At 42.9% G+C, this 25,178-nt stretch overlaps 1 protein-coding gene and 1 long non-coding RNA gene across 5 annotated transcripts in view; one reads left to right on the top strand and one right to left on the bottom strand.

Annotated features, from left to right (window-relative positions):
• Nucleotides 1-5,189, top strand: part of ASB4 (ankyrin repeat and SOCS box containing 4) — a 61,035-nt gene extending 55,846 nt beyond the window's left edge. For both annotated transcript variants that reach the window (XM_089315717.1, XM_008261706.5), the window contains exons 4-5: nt 1,887-2,000; nt 3,036-5,189. In XM_089315717.1, coding sequence (XP_089171843.1) covers nt 1,887-2,000; nt 3,036-3,224 — 303 coding nt within the window. In that variant the 3' untranslated portion in view covers nt 3,225-5,189. The remainder of the gene's footprint in view (nt 1-1,886; nt 2,001-3,035) is intronic.
• Nucleotides 5,190-5,402: 213 nt separating this feature from the next.
• LOC103349467 (uncharacterized) lies at nt 5,403-23,612 on the bottom strand. Of its 3 annotated transcripts, none has more exons than XR_016222783.1 (4): nt 23,465-23,612; nt 23,239-23,314; nt 10,465-10,547; nt 5,403-8,444 (listed from the first exon to the last, which is right to left on the bottom strand). It is a non-coding gene; the product is annotated as an uncharacterized LOC103349467 (long non-coding RNA). The 3 variants fall into 3 exon arrangements; XR_016222784.1 differs by having other exon boundaries at nt 23,445-23,602; XR_517646.5 differs by lacking the exon at nt 10,465-10,547 and having other exon boundaries at nt 23,465-23,610.
• Nucleotides 23,613-25,178: the final 1,566 nt, after the last annotated feature.

Raw genomic sequence — 25,178 nt, 5'->3', positions numbered from 1 at the left:
CCGGGGAGGGCCGAGCAGACGAAAGAACAGCGCAGGGTCCTGTGTTGCTCCTCCACGAAGAGGGGGAGCGACATAATGGTGCCGTGACTCGGATATGAAGCCTAGGCAGGGCTTAGTGTCATTCCTCCATGAAGAGGGGGAGCGACAATACCTGACACCCACTACCTGGAATTAACGTTAGAGTCCACAGGTTCCAGGCTCAGTCCCACAGGGTGGCCCTCACTTGTGATGCCAGCTGCATATTGTGGGTGTTTCCCAAGTTACCCACATTTCTGTCAGACTGACTACAAATTCAAAGGTTGCACAGTTTCCTCTTTGGGTTTGATAACCTGTTAGAATGGCTTACAGAAGTTAAGAGAGGACTTACCGTTGTTACTGGTTTATTACAAAGGCTGCAACTCAGGAACAGCCAAATGGAAAAGGAGCACAAGGCAGGGTGTGGGGGCTGTGGTGCAAAGCTTTCATTCCCCTCCAAGTTCACCGTACTCCATTGGCCACTGGAGAGGGACTCAATCTCCAGTTGTTCTGGTCTTCCTGGAGACTGGGGGATGGGCAGCTGGTGATGCTGAACTTTCCATCTCTCTGGTCAAACTTGGTCTTTCTCATTGGAAGGTGCATGTTTTGAATAACTAAAGCTGCCTTTCTGACTCTGGAAATCCCAGCAGTTCTAGGAGCTCTGCACCAGGGACTAGGCACAAAGACCCACAGTGTGTTTCCAACTATATCACACTCAGAGTACCTGCTTCCCCAGTATTGGGTTCCAGTAGAGGGAGCTCTTTTATTTTGAATAGAATTTGGAGTTTCAAGTATTTCATTAAAATGGACATATATAATTACTGAAGAGGCACTCTTCTAGTGTCCTGAATGACTGGAGCATGTTTTATTATTAAAAATAAACTATAAATGGGCGTGATATCACCCTTCGTGGAGTACCATTCCGACAGTGGAGAAGAGCTCCAGGGAGCAAATCTGTGTGAAAAAGAAAGAATGAAAGTGTACTTTGTTGTGCTCCTTGAAATAACTCTCTTTCAAAAGTAGGATGGGTCCTCAATAATTAATGGAAATGAGTTATGAGAAAACTATGCATGGATTTCAATTTTTGGCATCAATTATGTTTTAATCCTATTTTTGCACAAACTTTTTAAAATGCCTTGATACTGTTTGTTGGTGCAGGGTGTGCATGAGCACCCACTACCACCACACCACCACCTTTCTGTCATCTAGGATCTAAAGTTGAATTCATCTCTTACAATAAAGCTTTCCCAACTCACCTCAACCTATACAGCTGTACCTCTGAGAGTTTCTGTACTTCCTATTTTAAACCATATGATATAAAAATATGGGGATCAACAGCTTATTGGCCTAGTTGTGTGATGTGTTTTGGCCTCTCATCCTTAGGCCAGATCTCCCCTGGAAATCAGTGCATTTCACTTTTTGGTATTTCTTCTGTATCTTTGGCCAACTAGCACCAGTAGACCTAGGTTCTTGGAGCACTAACTTTTGGCTTTTTGATAATAAAATTTTATTCCGAGTTAGAAGAGTTTCCTAGGCAGCTGGAGGTATATTCTGAGATGAGCATCTACCAGGATTGCTTTAATTCTTGGCCAGGAAAGTGAATCTTTAGATTCCCACCTTATCTGTTAACACCCCCTTTTCACTTGCTCCTGGAGAGTGGAAGCAGTGTAGTTGGATTTTATTAATCTGTCCATCCAACATGGGGCTGGCAATGTGTTTGAATACTCAAAGTCCTTATGCATCTCAAAAAGCATTTCAGGGCTCCAGGAAGTATAATAGATCCATGGGTTCTTGATATTTCTGGAAATGGCAACAACAAAATAAATCATATGTGTGCATTGAATGCATGAAACTCTATCCTTCCCCTGCAGGTGATCCAGGCTTGCCATTCTTGTCCCAAGGCCATCGAAGTTGTAGTCAATGCCTACGAGCACATCAGGTGGAACATAAAGTGGAGAACAGCTATCCCTGATGATGACTTGGAGGTAAGCAGTCAATTCACTTCCTACAGTTTCCCCTTCAACGCATTATCGCCAGACTGTGTTAGAAGTGTGTAGTTGACAAAATTGGCTTTGCAAATACTTCTGAAGCCTACCCAAATGCAATGAGACAAAGCATTATAAATGTAGGTGTTACAGTTAGTAGTTCCATCACATGTGTGGCATTAAGGAATGTGGAACTGCATGGAATTTCTCCATGTAAGTGTAAGTTGAATAGGTACGTAAGATGGTAGTTTTACGTTCTTTCCAATCACTTAGATGAACTAAATGATAATATTTGGGATTGCTCATATACCATTTTTACCAAAAAATTAAAGTGTTTTGTACAGATTATTTTACTCACTTTAAAATATCTTGAAGTGATTCTTAAGCAGGAAACGTAAGCACACTGGGATGGGACATATGGAAAATCCTCAGTAGGACCCACAAGCTATTATCATTGTTAGACTCAGGGACTTTGCCACCTCCATAAACTCATCCTCACCAGAGAGTATCCTTTTCTTGGCTTTAGAAGCCTAACTCTGTCTCCAGCATGTGGAGAAGTATCAGGCACCAAATGCAAAGTTCCCTTGATTTGGAGCCTGATGGCTTAGATGTGCAATCTTATTCTGCTACTTATAAGCTCTTTACCTTGAAAAGTTATTCAACTTGCCCAGGATTCATTAATCCTTCATTATTTTTACATATCTGAATATATGGGTCACATCAGACACACGAAGGGCATTTAATTTAATAGCATTTACATTAATTTAAAATTGCTAGCATGATCTATACTGGCCCAGGAAGTTTATACAAGTCTGTCTTAACTCATTGCCTGCGTTCTGATTTGTATTTTATTGTTTGCTTGTCTCTCTCCTCTCTTTTTATATATATATATACTTTTTCAATGCCCCTGCCCAGCCTCAATTTAACGTTTGAATCACCATTGGAGAAGGTGGGAAGCACTGTTATGTGTAAAGTAGGGACTCAAGGAATCATTGTGGTGCTACTCTAACTGGAGCCTTCTCTCTTCCTTTGCAGAAATACTGGGATTTCTACCACTCTCTCTTTACTGTTTGCTGCAACTCTCCAAGGACACTCATGCACTTGTCGCGGTGTGCTATTCGAAAAGCTTTGAACAGCAGATGCCACAAAGCAATTCCTTTGCTTTCTCTCCCATTGTCATTGAAAAAGTATTTGCTTTTAGAGCCAGAAGGAATCATTTATTAAGGCTTATGAGACAGCAGTTCCCAGTCTTAGATCTTTAAGTGGACTTGTTGGTTAGACTCAGTTTGCTTAAATAAAATGGTACTTAGGTTGATTATAACAGGTCAGGGATTTGAAAACACTTTACAAACACTCTGTCATTAATCCTAGGGTATCATGGTGAGGGGGGATAAGAAGTAAAGTTAAGGAATTTTCAAAGACAAGAAGCATTCAGAACGTGCTGATGTAACAGTAATATCTCATGCATAGCGCTCTTACTAGATGCATGATATGTTTTGTGAAGCTTTTCGTATGTTATCTAAAATGGGACCCAGGTTTTCTTAAAACCAATCTCAATCTCTACCTTACCACTATTAAGTTTACATTACCATTTAATTTTCAATATAGCAAGTTTGTGATTAGCCTCTTAAGCTTAGTGTCTTTTCCCCATTACTACTTAGCAGCAATTATAGTCGCTCCCCAAACCAAGCTTCGCAGGTTATTATAGTGAAGAAAGCACATGAGCATAGTCAAAGACAGGGAGATCTTGGAGTGAAAAGATTTAGAAACGAGTAAGAAAGACCAGTCCATTTACTGGTCAAGAAGGAACATTTCAGCACACACTCATTGAGCCAGAGGCTAGAGATGCAAAGATGAGTCAGTCCCATGGGTGACCTTTGAGCAGAGGATCCGAACATACAAGCAGGTGACTGCAGTATAAAAAACGGGGCAAGAGTACAGGTGCCATTTTTAGTGCTTACCTTTTGAAGTTGTGTTTCTGGCATGAAGCGTGTGTGTGGCTTTTTAAAGCATGAAGATAAAGAATGAGGGGATTGTGGAACGTAGAGGGATCTCCTGCCATGCTAGATATTGTAGCTATTGTGTTAGTGTAGCTTCCTTGTTGGTGCTTTGCCAAACTCTCTGAGATAAATATTGCATATCCCATGGTTCCAATGTGTGTGTGTTGTGTTTGTGTGTGTGTGTGACAAGGAAGGGAAGGAACATTTGTGAAAGAAAGTGTGCGAAGGGAAAGACCTTGTTGATGACTTTGGCCTTTTCATGTGACAGACTGATGTTACAGAATGCAAAGTTAAAGAGCACTTTGTTAGTGATGGCTGGCTACAGAAAGCAAATCGGAAGACTTTTTGGCAGTGGTAAAACTGGAGCAAGTTGGAAAAATAAGTATGTAATCAGGCTTGCTGGTTTGATGTTTGCAAAAAGAAAAATGTAGATAATTAGCCTCTCTCGGCCTCATGGCTTAGGAGGCCAAGTTTGTTTTCCTTTTTTGTTCTCGTTAATCCCTTTAGAAACGCTTATTGTTTTTTTAGCATCACTTTTTAGAAGTTAAAGCAGAAGTAATTAGTGCAAGCAAATCTGTCAGTTGTGAGCAGGTTTCTTTTATTTGTGTGGTTCTCCACCTTAGCTAACTTGAGAGTTGAATAGAGACAATGTTGAATTATCTACCAGGCCACCACTAGGTTGTGCTTCTGTGCCAGAATTCTCTTATGCCCAGGTCTGGATAGGAAAAACCACAGGTGGATACAATAATCTTTCTGAAATACTAGTTTCACTCATATTTATGTGTGTAGGGGGGTACTTTGTACTACAATATCTCTACCATAGAACAGAATGCTGAATTTGTATCACTGTTCATACAAAACATGCCCCCCCACACACAAAAAAATGCTGGCACCAAGTGGTGCTGGTACACACCCACATATCCTGGGGCATGTGGAGAGCTGTAAGGCACCCTCCATCGTCAGGAGGTTCTGAGAAGAAAGTCTGCTGCATTGACTTGGGACGAATAAAACTGGTGTTGAGGACAAATGGAGAACACGTTGCTTGGCTTGCTTGTGCTAAACCATTTGTGTTCATCTGGCATATAATACATGGCTACTTGTTTGGAATTGTTTCCTTGTGGATTTAAAGTAATTTTTCCTTCATTTTGAACTTTAGAAAACTTAAATAAAGCTCTTCTGATTCCTTTCATCTTTGTGAGTTGTTTGTTTACCAACAAAACACTTTGTTCCTAAGCCAACTTTGGCTCTTCAGCGGAAGCCCTGAAGAACTGTATATTTCCTTGCTTTTTTCCACGTTTAGAAAGAAGAAGAGGACAAGAAATTGTGCTGTAAATAAGTAACTTCTTCAAAAAGAAGGAGAGGATCAATGTGACTCAAACACAAATGAAACGCAGGCTCTTGCTCTAGGAACAGGTGTTTTAATAACAAAGACGCTGTACTGAATCGTCCTCTTCCACTTCTCACCATTGCTGCCATCCTGGGGTTTTTCATTTGCCCTCATTCTCACCATGCACTGAAGCCTGGTCAGAGCAAGAGGAGATTAGATCCTCATGATGCCTTTGTTACTTTCTGTAAATAGACGCCTAATGTCCTAAAGAAAAAATAATCTCTCTTCTGTAAGTTATGTGAGAAGCGGCATCTTTGACATAAAGGAAAGACCACCTGTTCAGTTTTCTCTCTGCTTTACAGAACCTAAACATGTTTGTGTTCTATTCTTTAATAACCTAGTGTTACATCTCTACATTGTTCTTCCTTTCTGTTCTGATAAAAACATGGTTGTCAAAAGACGATTGTAGGGATAACAAAACTAAAAACACCCCATTTGCACTGGGTCATCAATGTTGGGAAAGGCAGCTGTTATAGTACTTATCTGCTTTTAAAGAACTTGGTAAGTTCTAAGTTGGTGCACTTTGAAAACTTTTAAGAAACATTGCTGCTATTCACTTGTTTTCTTGGAGATGCAGACACCATTGCCAGCATCTGGAAGGAATTCCTCATCATTTTCTTTAAGGGACAAGCAGATGCATTGGAGTTAGCTGTTCAGAGCCTGATTGTCTGGATTCATAGCCTGGCCTTTTCCTATTTTTGGCCCATAATCTAGGGGAAATAACAAAGCTGCTCGTTCCTCAGTTTCTTCAAGTGTAATGGAATATTTGCAGGATTGTTTTAGAGCTAAATTGTTACTGCATTAAAGCACATAGAGGAAAGCATGCCACTCAGTAAGCATTTTGTTGGCATTACCGTTATTACTGTTAAAATCACTATAATCTAGGAGTAGGTTGTACCAGTAGTGCAATGCACCCTTAGAGTGAAGCTGTAGCTGCAGGGGATACGTGTACGTTTCTGTTCACTCGGAGGACTACTGGGTGAGCTCCCATCACATGCCAGGCACTTTGAGTCAAATGAGGAACAAAACAGGTTCCTGACTTTCTCGGATTTTTTTGAAGTAGGAAGTAGGAATAGAAATAATATTGATATGGAGGATTAGCATGCAAACACATCAATTGATTTTTGAAACTTGGCTTTTTCGAAAGTGGGGTGATTAAGGATCCAGTGCCTCCCTTTACTATCTCATGATGGCTCCAAGTTCACTTGCAAATTGACCTCCTTGGACAGGGAACATTTCTCAGCTATTCCCATGTCAGTTAGGGAAAGGGTAGGAGGAAATTCACTTTGTAGCAGGAGCAGTGTAGATTAGCACTGAGAATACTAACTGAGGGTTATTGCAATCAGAATGCATAAACAGGGAGAGTTGGAGAATATCATCCACTTACTCTTGTTGTTTGCAAGAATTGATTCAGATCTGTTACATGTGAACTTCTATGCTCAAAGTGAAAGGAAGTCGAGGGAGAGTTGTCACTAAGTCATTGCAAGATTCACTTTTAGGGCTCAATCTTTTTGTTTTTACTAAGAAGTAAATGTCTCTTTTGATTAGATACCATCTAACTGAGTTATTTTCCCATCAGCCTGACATAAAATAGTTGCTTAGAAGAGATTTTCAAAAACTATATTTCAGTACTAAATCGCCCTATTCATGTTTGGTCACACCTGCCACCACTGAGAAGCAATGCATGAAATCAGGAAAAACATCCTCCAAAGAGCAGTTGCTTTGCCGCCCTCTCCCCTCTCTCTTTTCTAAAGAAACACTAAGTGGATTAGGTAAGCTTAAATTTCTTTACTAATTAGTTTTCTCAGATAGAGGCATGCCTCAATGATATTGGATAACAACTATTCAAATATATGCTAATCCATTCAAGGATATAAAAGAGTGATGCCACCTTGTATTTCCTGACTTGGAGACACCCTCGGATTAGTTTTTCATGCTGTCAGGCAGGGAGAGATGATAGAACGGAAGCAGCACACAGGGGCATGCCAGAAAACCTTAGGTACAGAAGGGAACTGGGGGGTGGGTGGGTTTTTTAAAGTCCAGGAACCTAGCTACTGTCTGCTCAGAGCCACAGGAAAGAAATGCACCCCTGCTTTGTTCCAGTATTTGATTGACAAGTGGTGTGAACCAATGGAAATGACAATCAATTTGATTTAGGAAGCAAGGCATACATTCTGGACTCGTCTCTCTTAGCCCTGTTCTAGATCCTGGCGAGATGACTTCTGTGTAGTGCATCAACTGGACCCCGTGTCTTGGCTTCCTAATGGCATCAATGGGAAAACCAGTGGGAGAGTGGGGGCCCTTCCTGGTACCCTCTCAGTTGGAGGAAGCAGAATCCCTGCACCAAAGCAACACCTCCGAAGAAGGGCTCCTCTACTCAGTTGCTCTTCTCCTTGGCTTATAGTAGCTGCTCCCTTGTTCCTTCAGACCCAGGGAAGCCAAAACTTCCCTTTTAGTTGCCTTTGTCCCTGTTCTGAGTGTTTCATCTCTCCTGGCTGGTCTCCTATATGCTACCTACACTCCCCAAAATGATCTCTGATTAGATTATCTCCAGCTCTCCCTATTTCCTGTGTTTTCCTCTTCTTCTAGGGATCTTGACAGATACACAAATCCATGTAGTACCTTGACAAGTCAGTGGGAACCCCGAAGTATTCTGGTTGGCTAATGCTGTTGAGGGTCGTGCAGACAGAGGTCACTGTGGTGTAGGAAAGGTCACAAGTGAGCAGATAGACTTGATCATGACCTGGGGGATGGCTCAAGTTGGGGTCACAGTCTCCATGGGAGGAGGGCAAGGGAGGGAATGCATTTAAGATCATTGGTGGCCATGATGAATGGTTGACCTGGGATGGACACGGAGTACTCATCACCACCAATTAGACAACCATGGCAGAAGCAGAAGATGAACATTTGTTTCAAGACAGAGTGGAAGCACTGAATGGGACTATTTATGCATTGTCTGGAATCTGGCGAAACACCACAAGGAAACAATGGTTGGTATTATTATCATCAGAATTAACAGGTAACATGTATCATTCTTCGGAGCATCTTCCTGGTGCTCTGTAAAAAAAAAAAAAAAGATAATTGCCTTTGTAAGCACCCTAAATTCTTCCATGCCCCTCCAAATCTGAAGCCTTAGATATGAAAAAACTGTAAACATGACATTAATAAACTCTTCTTCTTTTGTAAAACATTCCTCTCATGTGGAAGGATTCATTCTTGAGTGTGTAAAAGAGATAAAAGAGATCTTAACTTTCCAATTTTTTAATATCAAAATTAAAAAGAATTTTAAAATTGCATTATACAGAGAGAGAGAGAGAGAGAGAGAGAGAGAGAGAGTATTCCTTCCAAGATATCACAGGAGGGAACAAAAACAACATTTGGAGTTTTAGGCCTGCATATAGTTCTTGACATTGCAAGTTCACGTGATGAACTGTTGACAAACGCACTGATACAATCACCATCCACAGGCCTCTGGGCTGGAACTCCCTGTGCTGCTGGAGCCGGGACTAAGAAGGGACTCTTAGGTGGTTCGCTGAGGAAAGTGTAGGCATCAGTAGGTTCTAACTAAAGCGAACCCTGGCTCATCTAGAATGAGGACACAGAAACTGCAAAATGTTTATTCCATGTGTCAGCACTGCCCTGTGGCCCAGGAAAAATAAGGACTTTGGAATTCAGTGACTTGAGTTTTAATCTTGATTATGGTATTAATATCAGTGTGTACTTGTGCCAGTTTCTTAACTGGATGATTGATTTTTTATTGGATAATAGTGATTAAGTACCTGTCATATGGGACTCTTGGGGGGATAATGCAGAATGATGCGTGTGAAGTATCTAACACAGCACCATGGATGCAGGTGAGCCCAGTGAGTGCTCAGGTGGCATGTGCTTTGCCTTGTGAGGGGGTCGTGTGGACTAAGCTGAGACATGGCAACATTTCTGGGATACTTATGTGCACAGGCCAAAGACTCAACTTTTGTGTTTTAGAGATCTATTTATTTGAAAGAGTGGCAAGGACAGAGGTAGAGGAGGTAGAGAGAGAACCATCTTCTGGTTCACTCCCCAAATGCCCACAACAGCCAAGGCTGAAGCCAGGAGCCAGGAGCTCCATATTGGTTTCTCATGTGGGTGGCAGGGATCCAAGTACCTAGGCCATCAAATTCTGCCTCCCGGGTGCATTAACGGGAAGCTGAATCAGAAGTGGAGCTGTTTTCTGGACTCTAGACATCACAAGCACTGACTGAATCCATTGCACCCCAACGTTTACCCTCAATTTTATTTACATTTTCAGTGCAACGATTCTCCTGTTCCAAGCCACCTTGTTGGTGATTCTCTGTGGCAACAGATCCTGAAGGAGGCACTGCAGGGGAAGCTTCTCCCTGCCTGACCCAGAGCTGTGCCAGTAGTGGCAGTGCTGTTTTTTTTGTTTTTTTTTTTTTTTACAGGCAGAGTGGACAGTGAGAGAAAGAGACAGAGAGGAAGTTGGTTCATCCCGCAATGGCCACTGCGCCCGGTGCACCATGCCGATCCAAAGCCAGGAGCCAGGTACTTCTTCCTGGTCTCCGATGCGGGTGCAGGCGCCCAAGCACTTGGGCCATCCTCCACTACACTCCCAGGCCACAGCAGAGAGCGGGACTGGAAGAGGAGCAACTGGGACAGAATCCGGTCCCCTGACCCAGACTAGAACCCGGTGTGCCGGTGCTGCAGGCGGAGGATTAGCCTAGTGAGCCGCGGCGCCGGCCTGCAGTGCTTATTTCTGAAACACAGCACAAAGAGCATTCAACCCGAAAGCTCAGGGCAGGTAGACAGGAGTAGTGCCTTTCTCAGATCCCCCGGTTAAAGTTCCCAACAAATCTGTTCTATTCACTGGAAAGAGATTTTAAAATCCTGTTTCTGTCTTGCAGTTACATACTCTAGAAAGAAAACAACATTGCAGTTGAGTTCTGTGTCGCACGGAAGTGGACAATTTCATTCATTTAACTTCCTTCATTTTCTTCCTCCGTTTATTTCCCCCTCTCCTGGTGTCTCTTTCTGTCCCCCTTTCTGTTTTATGCCACCCCTGTGTGTGTTTTATCTTCACCTGGCTGGGCTCTCTGTAAGTAGTGTCAAGGCCACGTTAGGATATTCTTGGGGACTGCTGACAGCGGATGGAACCAATGGCTTCTGCAAAATATTTGGATGCATTTAGTTTACATTTGAATTATACAGAAACTGAGAAATTTTTATCAAATTCCTTAAGTCTTTGTTCCTAGTCCAAAAGTCACAACTCTGAAAAAGTTTCTTTCCATTCTAGCCATAGATTACAGGCAAGAGATCAGCACCAAGTTAGAAGCAAGACCACCTCCAAAGTGAGGCATGTGGTGTTTTTGCCTGGCCCTGGCAATGCAGGGCAAGAGGCCTGGTCGTCTGTTCTGGGTTGCAGGTGCCCCACAGCTGCTGCCTGGAGTCAGCCGACTTCACAGCTAGTGTCAGTGAAGGGCTCTCTATTGGGAAACCACAAAATAATGATTTCTTGTGATAATGCAGCAGAAGTGTTGACTGTGCAGACCGGCAGAGTCAGATCCAACCAAAGTCAGATTCCTCTCTGCCACTCAGCCTCTCCAAGGCGGTTTCCATCTTTCTACCAAGGAGCAATAATTGTCTCACTGCAGAGTTGATTGCAGAATACGTAATTTCTCACGCATGCTTGCTACCACAGCAGGTACATGATTAACTTCTAATAACTTATAAGTGTTATTATCGTCCCACTCTTCTTGAGTTTCTCAGCTGATCCACTGATTTTTGTAAGTGACTGACTTGGGGCCCCCACACCTGCCAGAGAAGGTTAGATGTGACCATTAAGTAGCAAACAAGGTACCCGTGACATCTACTCAAGTTCAATGCAATTCTATCCATCTGTGTTACAGCCCGCCAGAGGAAGTCATTCCAGTTGTAGACAGTGAACACTGCTACATAAACCAATAAAGGCCCACTCTCCATGGCAGGTGTTCATATTTAAGTTGTTTTTCAATAATCCTAAACATTTTTTCCTGTGTTGGAACAGGGCTAACTGACTCTCTCGACATATGCTGCCTCTACATAGAGTTTACCTTTCTTATTTAAATATTATGTAGTGCTTAAATTTGAGCATTTGTGGGGGTGGATAAGAGTATTCTTGCCATTTTCAGACCTGTGGCAGGCAATGCTGTTCCCTGCAGCTGAGCCTAGACTCAGCCTTGGACGACTCCTCAATGTGGTGTCTAGGCTGCCAACCTCCCATTGCTTGGTTGTGATAAGTGAGGTGAAATAAGTCTGTTACCCACACTGACTCATGGTCATGCATTACAAAAATAAAAAGCTAGGAGAAATTAAAAGACATGTGATGGGGGCTGGCACTGTGGCGCAGTGGGTTAATGTCCTGGCCTGAAGCACTGGCATCCCATATGGGCACTGGTTCAAGTCCCAGCTGCTCCACTTCCAATCCAGCTCTCTGCTATGACCCAGGAAGCAGTGGAGGATGGCCCAAGTCCTTGGGCCCCTGCACTCACGTGGGAGACCCAGAAGAATCTCTGGCTCCTGGCTTCGGATAGGCGCAGCTCTGGCCCTTGTGGTCAATTGGGGAGTGAACCAGTGGATGAAGGCCTCTCTGTCTCTCTCTCTGCCTCTCTTCTGTATGTGTAACTCTGACTTTCAAATAAAAATAAATCTTTAAAAAAAAAAGACAGGTGATGATCACTGGCAAGGAATTTTTTTGTGTATTTGTCTTGGTTTTGATCAGGAGAAGCATATAATGTTGACATTTATTCAACAAATATTTGTTGAGTTGGACCATGTACCTGCTGGGGATTCAGAGGTGAAAAACAGCAGTGAAATCCTAGCCTTCCTGGAGCATTGAATTCAGGAATTCTTACCCTGAGCTACACATTAGGCCACCTGGATGCTGGCTGCTGTAAAAAATATCAGTAGCTATTTCCCACTTCCCCCATTAAAAGCTTCTGGCTTCAAACTGGCCCAGCCCTGGCTGCGGCAACCATCTGGGGAGTAAGGCAGTGGATGGAAGATTCCCTCTGTCTCTCCCTCTCTCTCTCTGCCTCTCAAATAAAATAAACAAAAACTTAAAAAAATTCTCTCTCATATTAAAAATTTTTTATTATTGAGGAATTTTTTTGTAAATGTGTACAGTCTAAAGTCTGTGGTCATGTACAGTAATGAACTTGAGCTTCACTTTCACTCACCTTCCACCTCTCACCTAGAGTAACTTCTAGTCCTGCAAGTTGTGTTCATCCAAAGCACCCTTGGGAAGACTGTATGCTCAGTGATGACAGGGAAAAGACCATCTTAAGAACTCTGTGTCAGGAGTGGTTAGACAGAGAGGGGGCTGGATCAGAAGATGGAGAAAGTTCTACAGTAGGGCCTGTCTTTATGGACCTGATTCAATAGAACAGGTCTGCAATGAGGATCTCTATGGGTCTGTCCGCAAGGTACTCTACACAATTGTGGCTGCAAGTTGCTGTTGGACACCAAGACAGGTGGACCTAGGTTACTTGTCCAGAGGGCATGGGGCTTACTGTCATGCTTTTGTATTTACTGGAAACCCCAGGAGACCCCTCCGGGCTTCTCAGGCCAGACTGACTAATGCCTCCTCCTGCTAAGATTTCAGTTTCCTGACAAGGGAGTGAGAGGAGTGAGAGGAACAGGGAGTGAGTCAGTGCCTCCACGCTGGCAGCACTAGCACTGGTGTTAATCTGTGTTATCTTAGCTCGCACGGGGTGAGCAATCATGCCTGGCCAGACAATCTCACAGGAGGTGGAGGGGAACAGGTACAAGTTTCCAAAGGAGGCTTTTGTTACCAAAATAGGTGATTAGTTGGAGTCCATTCTATATTTGCTCCTTGTAACTGAATATTTTTTGGAAACACCAGCAAAGTGCCCAGCCTGGCCCCGGGGACTCATCCAACTTCTGAAGACTTGCACAGCAGGTCTGATGCCACAGACTTCCTCCCGACACTCCAGCAAGGCAATGTGAGACACAGAGTGACACAGCCAGGCCCTGCCTACTGCGCTGCACACACAAACATGTTTTTGAAGTCTTTGTACACTGAGAGGGAACACTCTGTTCTCTTTGGGAGGGTGCCAGAAACTTATGATGGAGTGTGGTCAATGCCAAGAACAGACACCAAGGCCTCTCTCGGAAGGAGACACTGTGTGCTGCTGAGTTGCCATTGCTTCTTCCTTTATTATAGATTCCCAGACCAAGCCTACAGACTTCTGCCTTGCACTGCTCAAGCCCTTGATTAGTTTTAAACTCATTGTCTGAGGCCACTCTTTGGACAACTGTAAGGTTGCTTTTTGAGTCAAATGCAAATATGTTCATCTACCTTCATTTGTTTTGCATCTCAGAGAACAAAAGTCAACATTTCCTACTTCAGATAGGTACAGTTTAAGTTGCTGACATCCCCCATTAACCTCTGTTCTAGTTGACTCTTATCGTAGAGGCCCTGGATGTCTCTCCATCTCTTTCCACACAGTCTTCTGAAATCTTGTGTCTCTGCCATGCCCAGGTCTAACACCAAGTATTTACTAACATTTCTTAAAATTAGTTTTCTGCATAACTTTCATGTATGCTTTGAGTATAACTCCTGGTTTCAAAGCTGTTTGAACAATTCTTCAAGTTTCCAAGACTCAGTTGCTCTTTTGGTTGATGAAATTGCCATTAAGATGCCTTCATATGGTGTTGACTACCTCAAATGTGGGCATCCATCCCTTCTTTTTTTAAAGTCCATAAAAAAAGTAACCAACCAGGTTTTATGTGACTGAAGTTTGGGAATCAATGTAATTGAGAGATGATACAAGTCATAAAAATCTTTTTGTTTAGTAGGTAAGTAAAAATAGAAAAGCCCAGAGGACAATGGTCTTTGTGAACATTAAAGATTATGCATGGACTCTGGCCTCAGAATCAGCCCTTAAGGCATTTGGATCTTGCTGAAGAGCCCATGAGAGTATTTTAGGCATGGAAAGCCAAGACACTCTGGAAAGAAAAAGACCTAAATGAAAGATCTCTGTGAGTGAGATCCCAGTGGAAAGAACGGGGCCATCAAAGAAGGAGGTACGTTTCTCTGAAGGGAGGAGAGAACTTCCACTTTGACTATGACCCTGTCGGAATAAGATCGAAGTCTGCAAACCCAAAAGGCTTCCATAGTCTTGGCAACTCATGACTAGAGCCTAGGGAGATTACTGACGCCATAAACAAGAGTGTCAAATTATTAAGTCAACAACAGGAGTCACTGTGTACTTACTTCTCTTTGGGATCTGTCCTTAATGTGTTGTCCAATGTGAAGTAATGCTATAACTAGTACTGAAACAGTATTTTACACTTTGTGTTTCTATGTGGGTGCAAACTGATGAAATCTTTACTTAATATATACTAAATCAGTCTTCTGTATATGAAGATAATTGAAAATGAATCTTGATGTGAATGGAATGGGAGAGGGAGAGGGAGATGGGAGGAGTGCAAGTGGGAGGGAAAATATGGGGGGGAAGCCATTGTAATCCATAAACTGTACTTTGGAAATTTATATTAACTAAATGAAAGTTAAAAAAAAGATTATGCATGGAAAAATTTCACTAACCACATGCAGCTGAAAAATATAGAAAGCCACGCCCAGGCAGGGCCAGCTCACTGTGCTTGGGATGTGCTAATTGTCTTCACAGGTGTGTGGATGGGTCATCCCAGGGATGGATTCCAATATGGGGAGGTAAGTGAGGTATTTCACTAAAAGGTATGTCTGAATCAGACTGAAGAATTTGTGATCATAACAGTGGACTGTGGCTATAATCAACATTAGTGTGAGGATGAAACTTTGTTTAGGGAGATGTTGATGGTGAAAAATAGATGGATTTTCACTGTTTCTTGAGCATGACCTTAGGCTATTCACTAACATTATTCATGCAATAAACATTTATTGAGCTCTGTTAAGTGCCAAGCACATGTGAGGTGGTGGAAATTCCCCTGCACTCACGGAGTAACATTGATTATTATTTGTGCTCCACTTTCCTGGAGCATAACAATACCTGTCCAGCAGAGTTGTGATTAATACAATTCTAAGTGGGACTGTCTCAGAATTGGTTGCTTAACTCCAATGTTAGAGACAAGTGTGTGATAATTAGGGAATGAATAGATGATTGGGAGACATTAAAGGGCAAACTCAATTCTGCTGCCCCGATTATTACCCTCTACTCAGTAATCTTGAGGGAACTCTTATAAATCTCCAGTCCTAGAAGGTGTACCCTTTTCCTTCTACTTTTTTGTGTTTTCAGTATTCCTCTACTGTAAGCCACTGGGGTATTCAAGGGAAATCTTTGCACAGATTAGCTTTGCTTGCAAGAAGTTGAACCTGGAATCTCATTTTTTTCAGTTGGATGCTTACTCACGCAATGGATTTGTTGAATGGCTCTTTTTTCCTACTTGAGCAGTGAGAAATAAATAGAGAGAATTCAGGGTAGAGGAAATGAACAGCCTGAGAAAAGGCACCCTCAATTGTCTGATAAAAAGAATATGTGTGAGTCTTTTGTAGGTCAGGTGGATGTAACAGAAGGTACTGGGCTTGAACCATTGTTGAAGAAGCCCATCCTAAGCTGTCCTCACTGAGGCACCTAGCAGAACACGTATCCAGGTTAAGCTGTCTAGGGATGGGAACCAAGGCAGATTGGACGAGGTTCACAGGAGTTGATTTCCTATGAGAAGTGACTGTACAGAAGAGGCCACCAAAGAACTTTGCAAAGAATCAGCAGATATCTCCCCAGAGATGCGTCATTTGGATGCCTGTTTGGTGCAGGGCACAGATCACAATGGTAAGTAGAACATTTTCTGTTCCCTTTTGTGAATATTCTCTTGTCCTCAACATAGAAAGGAACCGTGTAGATGTGGGTGTCAGGTAGTGAAGGGGAATAGTCAAGAGAACCCCCCAAGTGGACACTTGAATTGGATGAGAAACTGGAGTGGATGGTGCACAAATAACTCTTTTACCACCTGAAGATGTGGGAAAGTTGGTATCTGCTGGAGACACCCCAACATCTTGGGAAGGGGAAATTTGATAAAATGTGAGAAAGTTAGGATAGGAGAACAATAGAACCCTATCTGGTTTGGACCTTGCTGAGTTCACAGCATTCAGCGAACTGTTGACACATGTTAAGGTGCTTCACAAACGGGCTCCACAAAGGATAGATATTATTACAGCCCCTGAAGAGGTTCAGTGCTCAGAAACTGTCTGCACACACTTCGCGGTTGAAGAGCAAATCAGAGGCCTAATCTGCAGTGTTGGTCTGGGAGACGGCATCACATGCTCATACTTCCTTCAAGTGTGGGTTTCCTGCATACAAAGACGTTTTTCTCAGCTGTCTCACTGCATTCCTTTTGCTGCTTCGGGTGTTTGCTTTCTTGGATATGTTATGATTTCCCCCCACCATTATAGAGATCATCTAATTTCACTTCCAATCTGGTTAAGACAAAATAGTGTTTAGCTTTTTCACAAATTCTTAAAGTAACTAAAGACAAGTCATCTTGTGCAAGTGTGCAAACAAAGCAATTTCTGCGGGCTTATGGCACAGAGACCAAAAGTCCCATGCAGCGCAGAAGACAAAAGATACTGGATTTGGAGGTGGTGACCCAGAGTAACTCCCAGTCATGGGATATTCAACCCTGCTTAGCATCCATTATCTCCACCGTAAGGTAGGGTTTTCCACAAGTCCTGCACTGAGTTAGAGACTGTGGAAAGTATAAAGCACAGTGCTAGGCACACGGTCCATGCTCAAGAAACAGCTGTTGCTCCCTTTCCCAAGTCACAGGGTCGGAAGACACACCTGAGAAAAAGAAATAGGATTTTATTTGTCACAAGGAAGGCACTGGCAGAGGGGTAAGGGCAGGGGATGCAGAAATAGTAAACTGCATATCCATTTGTGCATTCAGCCAAGGCTGGTAGCTGTAGTCATCGGCACTATTGAAAAGATTCATGCAAAATCATATTGACACTACTGGAGCAAAAGGCAATACTGACATGCATACTTATTTCATAATGTGTTTGTATTAATACCTACATTTTAATTTGTAAAAAGTATTCAGAATTTAGAAAAAATTTTATATTATTGAAACTAAATATTTGATATATTTCACATGTAAAATGTATAAAAATGTAATGCTGAAATAAATTTCAGAAAATAAGCATGAAATAAATATTAACATTCTGGTGTTAGTTATCAGGAGAAAAGAAAGCAACAACAACACTATACAAAATGAGCTTAGGTTGGACATTTGGTTCAGCGTTTAAGATGTCACTTGCAGCGTTCACATCCTATACTGGAGTGCCTGAGTTGAAGTACTGACGTCTCTGTTTCTGTCTCCAGCTTCCTGCTGATGTGAACCCCGGAAGGGGACAGGTGATAGCTCAAGATTTGAGCCCTGCCATCCACGTGGAAAAGCAAGACAGAGTTCCAAGCTAGTGGATTCTGCTGGGCCAGCTCTGGCTGTTGCAGGCGTTTGGGAAGCGAACCAGCAGATGGGTGTGCTCTCGTTTTCTGTCTCCCTGCCTTTCAGGTAAAACGAAGACTCTTCCGAAAATTAAAAATCAAACTAATCATTACATAAAATGAAGACCATCAATCTTGAAGATCAAGTAAGTTATTGGATTTTTTTGGACAAAACTTGATTTGGAGAACAATGTATACTATCTTTGCTGGTGAGTCTGGTTTTCGGGAAAATTCTTCCAGCTTTAAAAAAAATGTTTTTTCCCAAAGAAACCTTTTATTTAAGGAATACAAGATTCATGCATTTCATAAGTACAATTTTAGGAATACAGTGATTCGTCCCACCATACCCGCCCTCCTACCCACACTCCCCTCCTCTACTTCCTCTCTCTCTCCCATTCCCAGTCCCATTCTCCATTAAGATCCATTTTTTATTAACTTTATACACAGAAGGCCAACTCTATACTAAGTAAAGAGTTCAACAATTTACACATGCACACACACCAAAAAATTGTTCCTCAACAGTCAAGATAAGGGCTGTTCAAAGTCATTGCATCTTGAAGTTAATTTCACTTATTTTTTAGAAACTTAATTAACTTTAAAGAAATGCCCGAGAATGATACATGTTTTGCCAATACTTAGACAACTCTTTGAGGACAGAGGTGCTGCATGGGAAGTTAGTGCACAGTGACTCCTGTCATAAATTTAACAGCACTCATGTGTGATGTCAGTGATCACCCTAGGGCCCTTGACATGAGCTGCCTAGGCTATGGAAGCCTTTTGAATCCACAAACTCTGTCAATATTTAGACAAGGCCATAAGCAAAGTGGAAGTTCTCTCCTCCCTTCAGAGAAAAGTACCTCCTTCTTTGATGACCACTTTTTTCCACCAGGGTCTCACCCACACAGGTCCTTCATGTAGGCATTTTTTGCTACAGTCTTGGCTTTCCATGCCTGAAATGCTCTTGTGGGTTTTTCAGCCAGACCAGAATGCCTTAAGGGCTGTTTCTGAGGTCAGAGTACTACTTAAAGCAATTGTCATTCTATGAGTCTGCTGTGAGGATTGCTTCCCACGTTGGCGCATTCCCTCCTTTTTAATTCTATCTGTTAGTATTACCAGACACTTAATTCTATCCATATGATCACTTTAACACTTAAGATGGTATTTTTACCCCCAGCTTAAGGGGATTTGGGCCCTATAGCAAGTTTTTAAACTGTACCCTTAGAAGTAAGTCCATAGGAATGTGTGTGGAACTATACAACTTTACAGTTACAAACTTCATATACTTTATAGTTACAACTTTAGGAACATGATGATTCTTCCCACCATGCCTGCCCTCCCACCCTTATTCCTACCCCTCTTCCTCCCTCCTAATTCCCACTGTTATTTTTTTACTGAGATCTTTTTTTGAATAACTTTATATACCTATTTAACTCTATGTTAAGCAAAGAGTTCAACAAATAGTATCAAGAAAAAACTGTTCCTCAGTCAAGACATGGGCTGTTCAAGTCATTGCTTTTCCAATGTCAATTTCACTTCTACAGATTGCCTTTTAGGTGCTTGATTAGTTATCACAGGTCTGGGAGAACATGTGGTATTTGTCTCTTTGGGACTAGTTTATATCACTATGGATGATATTTTCCAGATTTATCTATTTTGTTGCAAATGACTGGATTTCATTTTTTTACCACTGTGTAGTATTCCACAGTGCACATATCCCATAATTTCTTTATCCAATTTTCAATTGACAGGCATTTGAGTTGATCTCATGTCTTAGCTATTGTGAATTGAGCTGCAATAAATATATTTTTTAACATTTTATACTAGTCAAAGCAATGAAGAGAAAAATTGAATTAAATCTGTCTTCCTCTAAGATTTTTGTTTACAAATAACTCCATCATCTCCTTGTGACAGTAAAAAGATGAATTTAAAATAAATTTTATGTTTAATAAAGACTACAATATTTTTATTGACAGCTGTAGTTTTGATACTTAAAGCCCGGTCGTGAATTTGCTAGATGCTGCGTTCTTAACTTCTGCTATGAAACAGTCTTTGTTCAAACAAACAAGACAAATCAATCAGGCAGATAAAAGGAGTTTCCAGCACCAAACACTGATTGTTGTCCCTATCAACTGACCCCATTTGAAGGGACTTATCTCAGAGGTAATGCTGAATCTTTGTTCCCTTGTCATGGAGGCTCTGTTTCTTACACAGTCAGGGAAAGTGGGACCAGAGTGGATGCGACCTAGAAAATTCTGGGTTAGTGTTTCAGTCTTCTTCCCTTACCGGCCCAGAGCCTTGGGGAGATCTTAACAGGCCTCCCTATAAATTCTGGGTGTAACTTTCTGGTGACTTTCCAAAGTACAATAATTCAGATGGCAAATTTTTAAAACACAGAGGTAATGACATCACACTAACAATAACATTGGTGTTTTTAGTAGGTAACAATCAACAACATAGTACACTGTGGAGCTCTGCCATGTTGAAAGTTTATGTTGTAATCTTTAATTAAAATCATCTTGCTTTGAAAGTTTTTTTCCATTAAATTGTTCACGGGATTTTTTTTTAAGATTTATTTTTATTTATTTGAAAGACAGAGTGACAGAGAGAGGTAGAGACGAGGAGAGAGATAGGTCCTCCCTCCACTGTTTCACTCTCCAAATGGCTGCAATGGTTGGAGCTGAGCCGATCTGAAATCAGGAGCCAGGAGCTTCTTCCTGGTCTCCTGTGCAGGTGCAGGGGCCCAAGGACTTGGGCCATCCTCCACTGCTATTCCAGGCCATAGCAGAGAGCTGGATTGGAAGTAGAGCGGCCAGGACACAAACTGGCACCCATACGGGATGCCGGCGCTTCAGGCCAGGGCTTTAACCCGCTGTGGCACAGCACCAGCTTCCACAGAATATCTTAAAGATACAAATACATCCTAAGGTGTTCCCCCTGAAGTCATTAATAATTTGGGATTACTCTTTTATCAGGGAAGTAGTGAAGATTAGGGCAGTGGAAAGAGAACTATGTGCAATGAGCAGAATCCTTGCAATTATAGGGCAGGACTCAAGGAGGGAAGTGCAGCAGGTTGCTCCTGGAAAGGTGCAGCTGCCCCAGGAAGACAACTGGTTTAAATGAAATGCCAAGGGAAGGAAGGCAGAGGCCAAGGGCGTGGATGGACCCCTCACCTCCACAACTGCTCCCACACTGGGTACACTCTCATTCCTAAGTCACTGTGTTACTGCCACTAAAAAGGTGTATCATTCAAAAGAAGGTCTGGGGCTGGGGCTGTGGCATAGCAGGTAAAGCCACCACCTATAGTGCTGGCATCCCACATGGGTGCCAGTTTAAGACCAGGCTGCTCCACTTCCATTCCAGCTCCCTGCTATGGCCTAGGAAAGCAGTGGAAAATGGCCCAAGTCCTTGTGCCCCTGCCCCCTCATGGGAGACCCAGAAGAGACTCCTGGCTCCTGGCTTTGGATCTGTGCAGCCCTGGCCGTTGTGGCCAATTGGGGAGTGAACCAGTGGATGGAAGACCTCTCTCTCTCTCTCTCTCTCTCTCTCTCTGCCTCTCCTTCTCTCTCTGTGTAACTGTGACTTTCATATAAAAAAATAAATCTTTAAAAGAAAAAGGTCTATGCTCTTACCACCTTGAGGAAAGTGAGTAGTCAAGTTTGTGCAAAACAAGAAACATTCCAGAGAAATGAACAGTGAATGAGGTAAGTGCTGAAGTGGTCTGTGAAGTATGGATTCCTGTGCTGGGGGTGTTTTGAGACAGATCTTAAAGAGAAGTGGGATGTGGGCTGACAAAGAGGAAATATCGTCCCACATCCAGGGAATGCTCTGTGCCGTGTTATCTTAGCCTGCTTTCCTGGGAAAAGAGCCTGCGATTAATCTTATGAGCACAGGCTTTGTTGTGGAGTACCATACCAGATTAATAATGAAGAAAAACAGGAAGATTAAAAAAAAAAAGTCATGGTACTGCGTTCTGGTTGCAGGAGATGCAAAAGGTTTTACTCAGTTATGCAGAACATCTCCAGAGAGACCCTCGAGGTCACAGCTCTGAGCAACAGACCTTCGGTGAAAAACAGGGTGAACAATCTACTTCTTGGCTTCTGTCTGTCTCCTGCTTTTCACGTCTGCTCCAGCCAACAAAGTGGTGACTACTGGGATCTGACTCAGTCGCTGGAGCCATTGTGGCCGAGAAGAGAGTGACGGAGGCCTGGCCTTTTCTCCCTGGTGTTTGCAGGGAAGACAGAGACAACTAGGGGGCCAGCTGATGAGTCTGCAGGGCTTTCTGACCTTTGGAAGGGCAGGAGTCAGTCAACCATGGCTGAGTTCCCGCCATCAGGAATCAGCGCAAGCAGCAGTTTGGGTGGGCAGAGACAGGGGCAAGTGAGTTCAAGTGCCTCTGAGGAGGTTTCTGGGATAGGTCTGGTACAGGGAGTGCAGTGGGTGGTGGACAGCTGACCCTGTGCAGAGGGAATGACTTGGTGCATTATCAGGGTGATACTCTGGGCAGGGGCCAAAAGCCGGGGTTCCAGAGGCCCATTTGGGTGAGTTTAAAATCCGTGCCCATTTTCTTATGATTTACAATGACTGATCTCGTGGTTTTTGCCTACTCTGTGCTCATTTCAACCTCCTGCCTGAGCTGCAGTGACCAGAATGCAAAACGCAGCACTTTTCAGACTCTCAGGCAGTCCGAGTTCCAGATGACTCAGGTTCTGCCAAGAAGACTCATGAGAAGCCCGCATTCCGACCTGAAGGAAGTGGGAGGGAGGCAAAGAAGCAATGGTGGCAGTGGTGGTGTTTTCCTGGCAGCCACGCGTACTCCCACTCCCTACCAGCTCCCTTATGACCCGGCTGGGTTCTGTGGCTTGGGGAATTTCTGGATGCGAGCAAGCAAGCTCTTCCATCCACTGGTTTACTCCCCAGATGCCAGGGCTGGGCCAGGCTGAAGCCAGGAGCCAAGAACTCCATCCAAGTCTCCCACAGGAGCGACAACGTCCGAGACCTTGGGCCATCTTTCACTGCCTCTCCAGGTGCATTAGCAGGGAGCTTGGACCAGAAGCAGAGAAGCGGGGCTGGAATTGACGCTCTGATGTGGGATGCTGGTGTTAGAAGCAGCAGCTTAACCTGCTGAGCCACAACCCTGGCCCCAACCTAGAATGTTTCTCGTCTCATGTGATTTGCAAAGCTTTTATTACTCTGTAAAAAGTGCTTCTTTTGCTTTAAACAGCTAGAGTGAGTTGAGGAAATGACATTGACATACTTAAATCTTTTTAGAAGATTTGTTGGAGAACTCTCCAAAGGAAAGAGAGAAGATCAATATACATAGAGAGAGAGATAAAAATAGAGATATTAATTCTCACTCATAAGTGCTGTACACTTGAGCGTCCCCAGTTGTTTATTCCTGGTCATCTCTCAGGGCACAAGTTCTCAGGAATCCTGCAGGTGAAGAAGTAGAAAAGCTTAAAGGTACGCACATGCATCTGACTTTTCAGTCATCAGTATGAAGAGAACCTCGACAAAATGTGCACCATATCCAGGGCTGTAGCATGCAAAAATGAGGATGTACCTGGAGTCACCGGTTCTTACCCAAGAAAAGCCTCCGTCTCTGCACAGCTGGGAGGCTGCTAAATCAGCCCGGGTGTGTGCATTTCATTTGTCCTTCTGGTAGACCTTCAGCAATTTTTGTGTCATGTGACCTCCTCGGTCTCAACGCTGGCCCTGCTTATCAGCTGACTGAAAGGTCATTTTCAAGTAACTGCAGAGAGGGGAGTAAAAAACAATTTGTACCTAATTTCATACTTTATCTGGAAGGTGTACTGAGGCTAATCAACGTAGAAGATTAAACAATTGCTCTACCTCTAAAGGACTTATGATTAAACTTGAAGCTATCAATGTGCTCTACCAAACAATGTTTTTAAATCCATTCAAAAGATTCTGTGTCCTTAGAAGGCATTCAGGTTTACCATAGAAATTGCTTTCCAATAACGTTAAGAGGAAAAATCACAAGGAACTACTGCTTGAGTGAAACTAAAATGTTTTGAAAGATGCAAGGGTGATGTTTGCAGTCACAAATGATTCAAGATTTTTTTTTTTTAGTTTTTTTATTGTTTTGAGTTTTAATATTCCAGGGATGACATGTCTTGTATTTTCTCACTAAAAGCAAACACGACCATTTGGAAAAATCTCAACCCAAAGGACTTCCTATTGTGCTTTCATATGGAAAGGATGAAAAAGATAAGCATGTTTTCCTAGGTCCTAGTATTTGAAATATCAGCAGCATTAGCATCACCTGAGAATTGGAGCACAATAAGTAAGCTTTCAATTTCAACAGCCCTATATTCATCTTTTAATAGAGTGCAATGACTCCATGCCGAGAGCCTGTCTGAAGAACCCTCACTTCCTCTCTTCCCATCAGCCACCTGCCCCTGGGCTCTGACTTACCCTCACCGGCAGTGATGGTGGCCACCACTCTTCTATGGACCAAGAAGAGACAGAACTTCTCTCCCCGCCTTTGTATTCATTCCCACCTCTCCAAGTCTGAATTCTGTGAGGCCCATTTCCTGGCAACGATTAAGACTAACACAACAAGTTTTTAATGAAAAGATTACTTATTTGACAGGTGGAGAATCAGAAAAAGAGGGGGGGTGGTCAGACACACACAGGCACAGAATGATTCTCAGATGCCCACATGACTGGGAGAGGGCCAGAGGCAGGAGCTGGGAACTCAGTCTGGGTCTCCCACAGGAATGGCAGGTATCCAGCTACTTGAGCTATCACCTGCTGACTCCCAGCTTATGCGTTGGAACTGGAACCCGGAATCAAACCCAGACACTCCTCTATGGCACACAGGCGCCTTAACCACTGTCCCTAAGGTAACACTTTCTCATGTCTCTGTTTTGCTTGTCATGCTTTGGTCCCAGCCTCTCCATTCATCACCCTCTGCATTATAGTCTTTGCATTATTTGTTTCTTTTTACTGTATCACTCATTTTCCTTGTTTTTCAAGCTCTTTCTTGAGTGTTTTGGGACTTGGCCCAACACACGGATAACTGAATATTCCTTTACATCTTTATGTTCACATCAACTCACTGTTCCTGAAGGCCTCCCATCATAGACATCTCACGTGGCAGGGGTGTCGATGGCCCATGTGCTTGTTTTCCAATGCCCTCTCATGACAGAGCCCACAGGATATCTGTTGATCCACCCCCCCCACCTTTTTTTTTTAAAGATTTTTTTTATTTATTTGAAAGTCAGATTTATACATGGAGAGAAGGAGAGGCAGAGAGGCAGAGAGAGAGAGA

The sequence above is a fragment of the Oryctolagus cuniculus genome, chromosome 16 (assembly GCF_051225735.1).
Source record: "Oryctolagus cuniculus isolate XC-2025 breed Fujian yellow rabbit chromosome 16, ASM5122573v1, whole genome shotgun sequence".
Taxonomy (NCBI): domain Eukaryota; kingdom Metazoa; phylum Chordata; class Mammalia; order Lagomorpha; family Leporidae; genus Oryctolagus; species Oryctolagus cuniculus.
The sequence above is the reverse complement of the archived record's forward strand: the minus strand, read 5'-3'. Positions and strand labels throughout refer to the sequence as shown.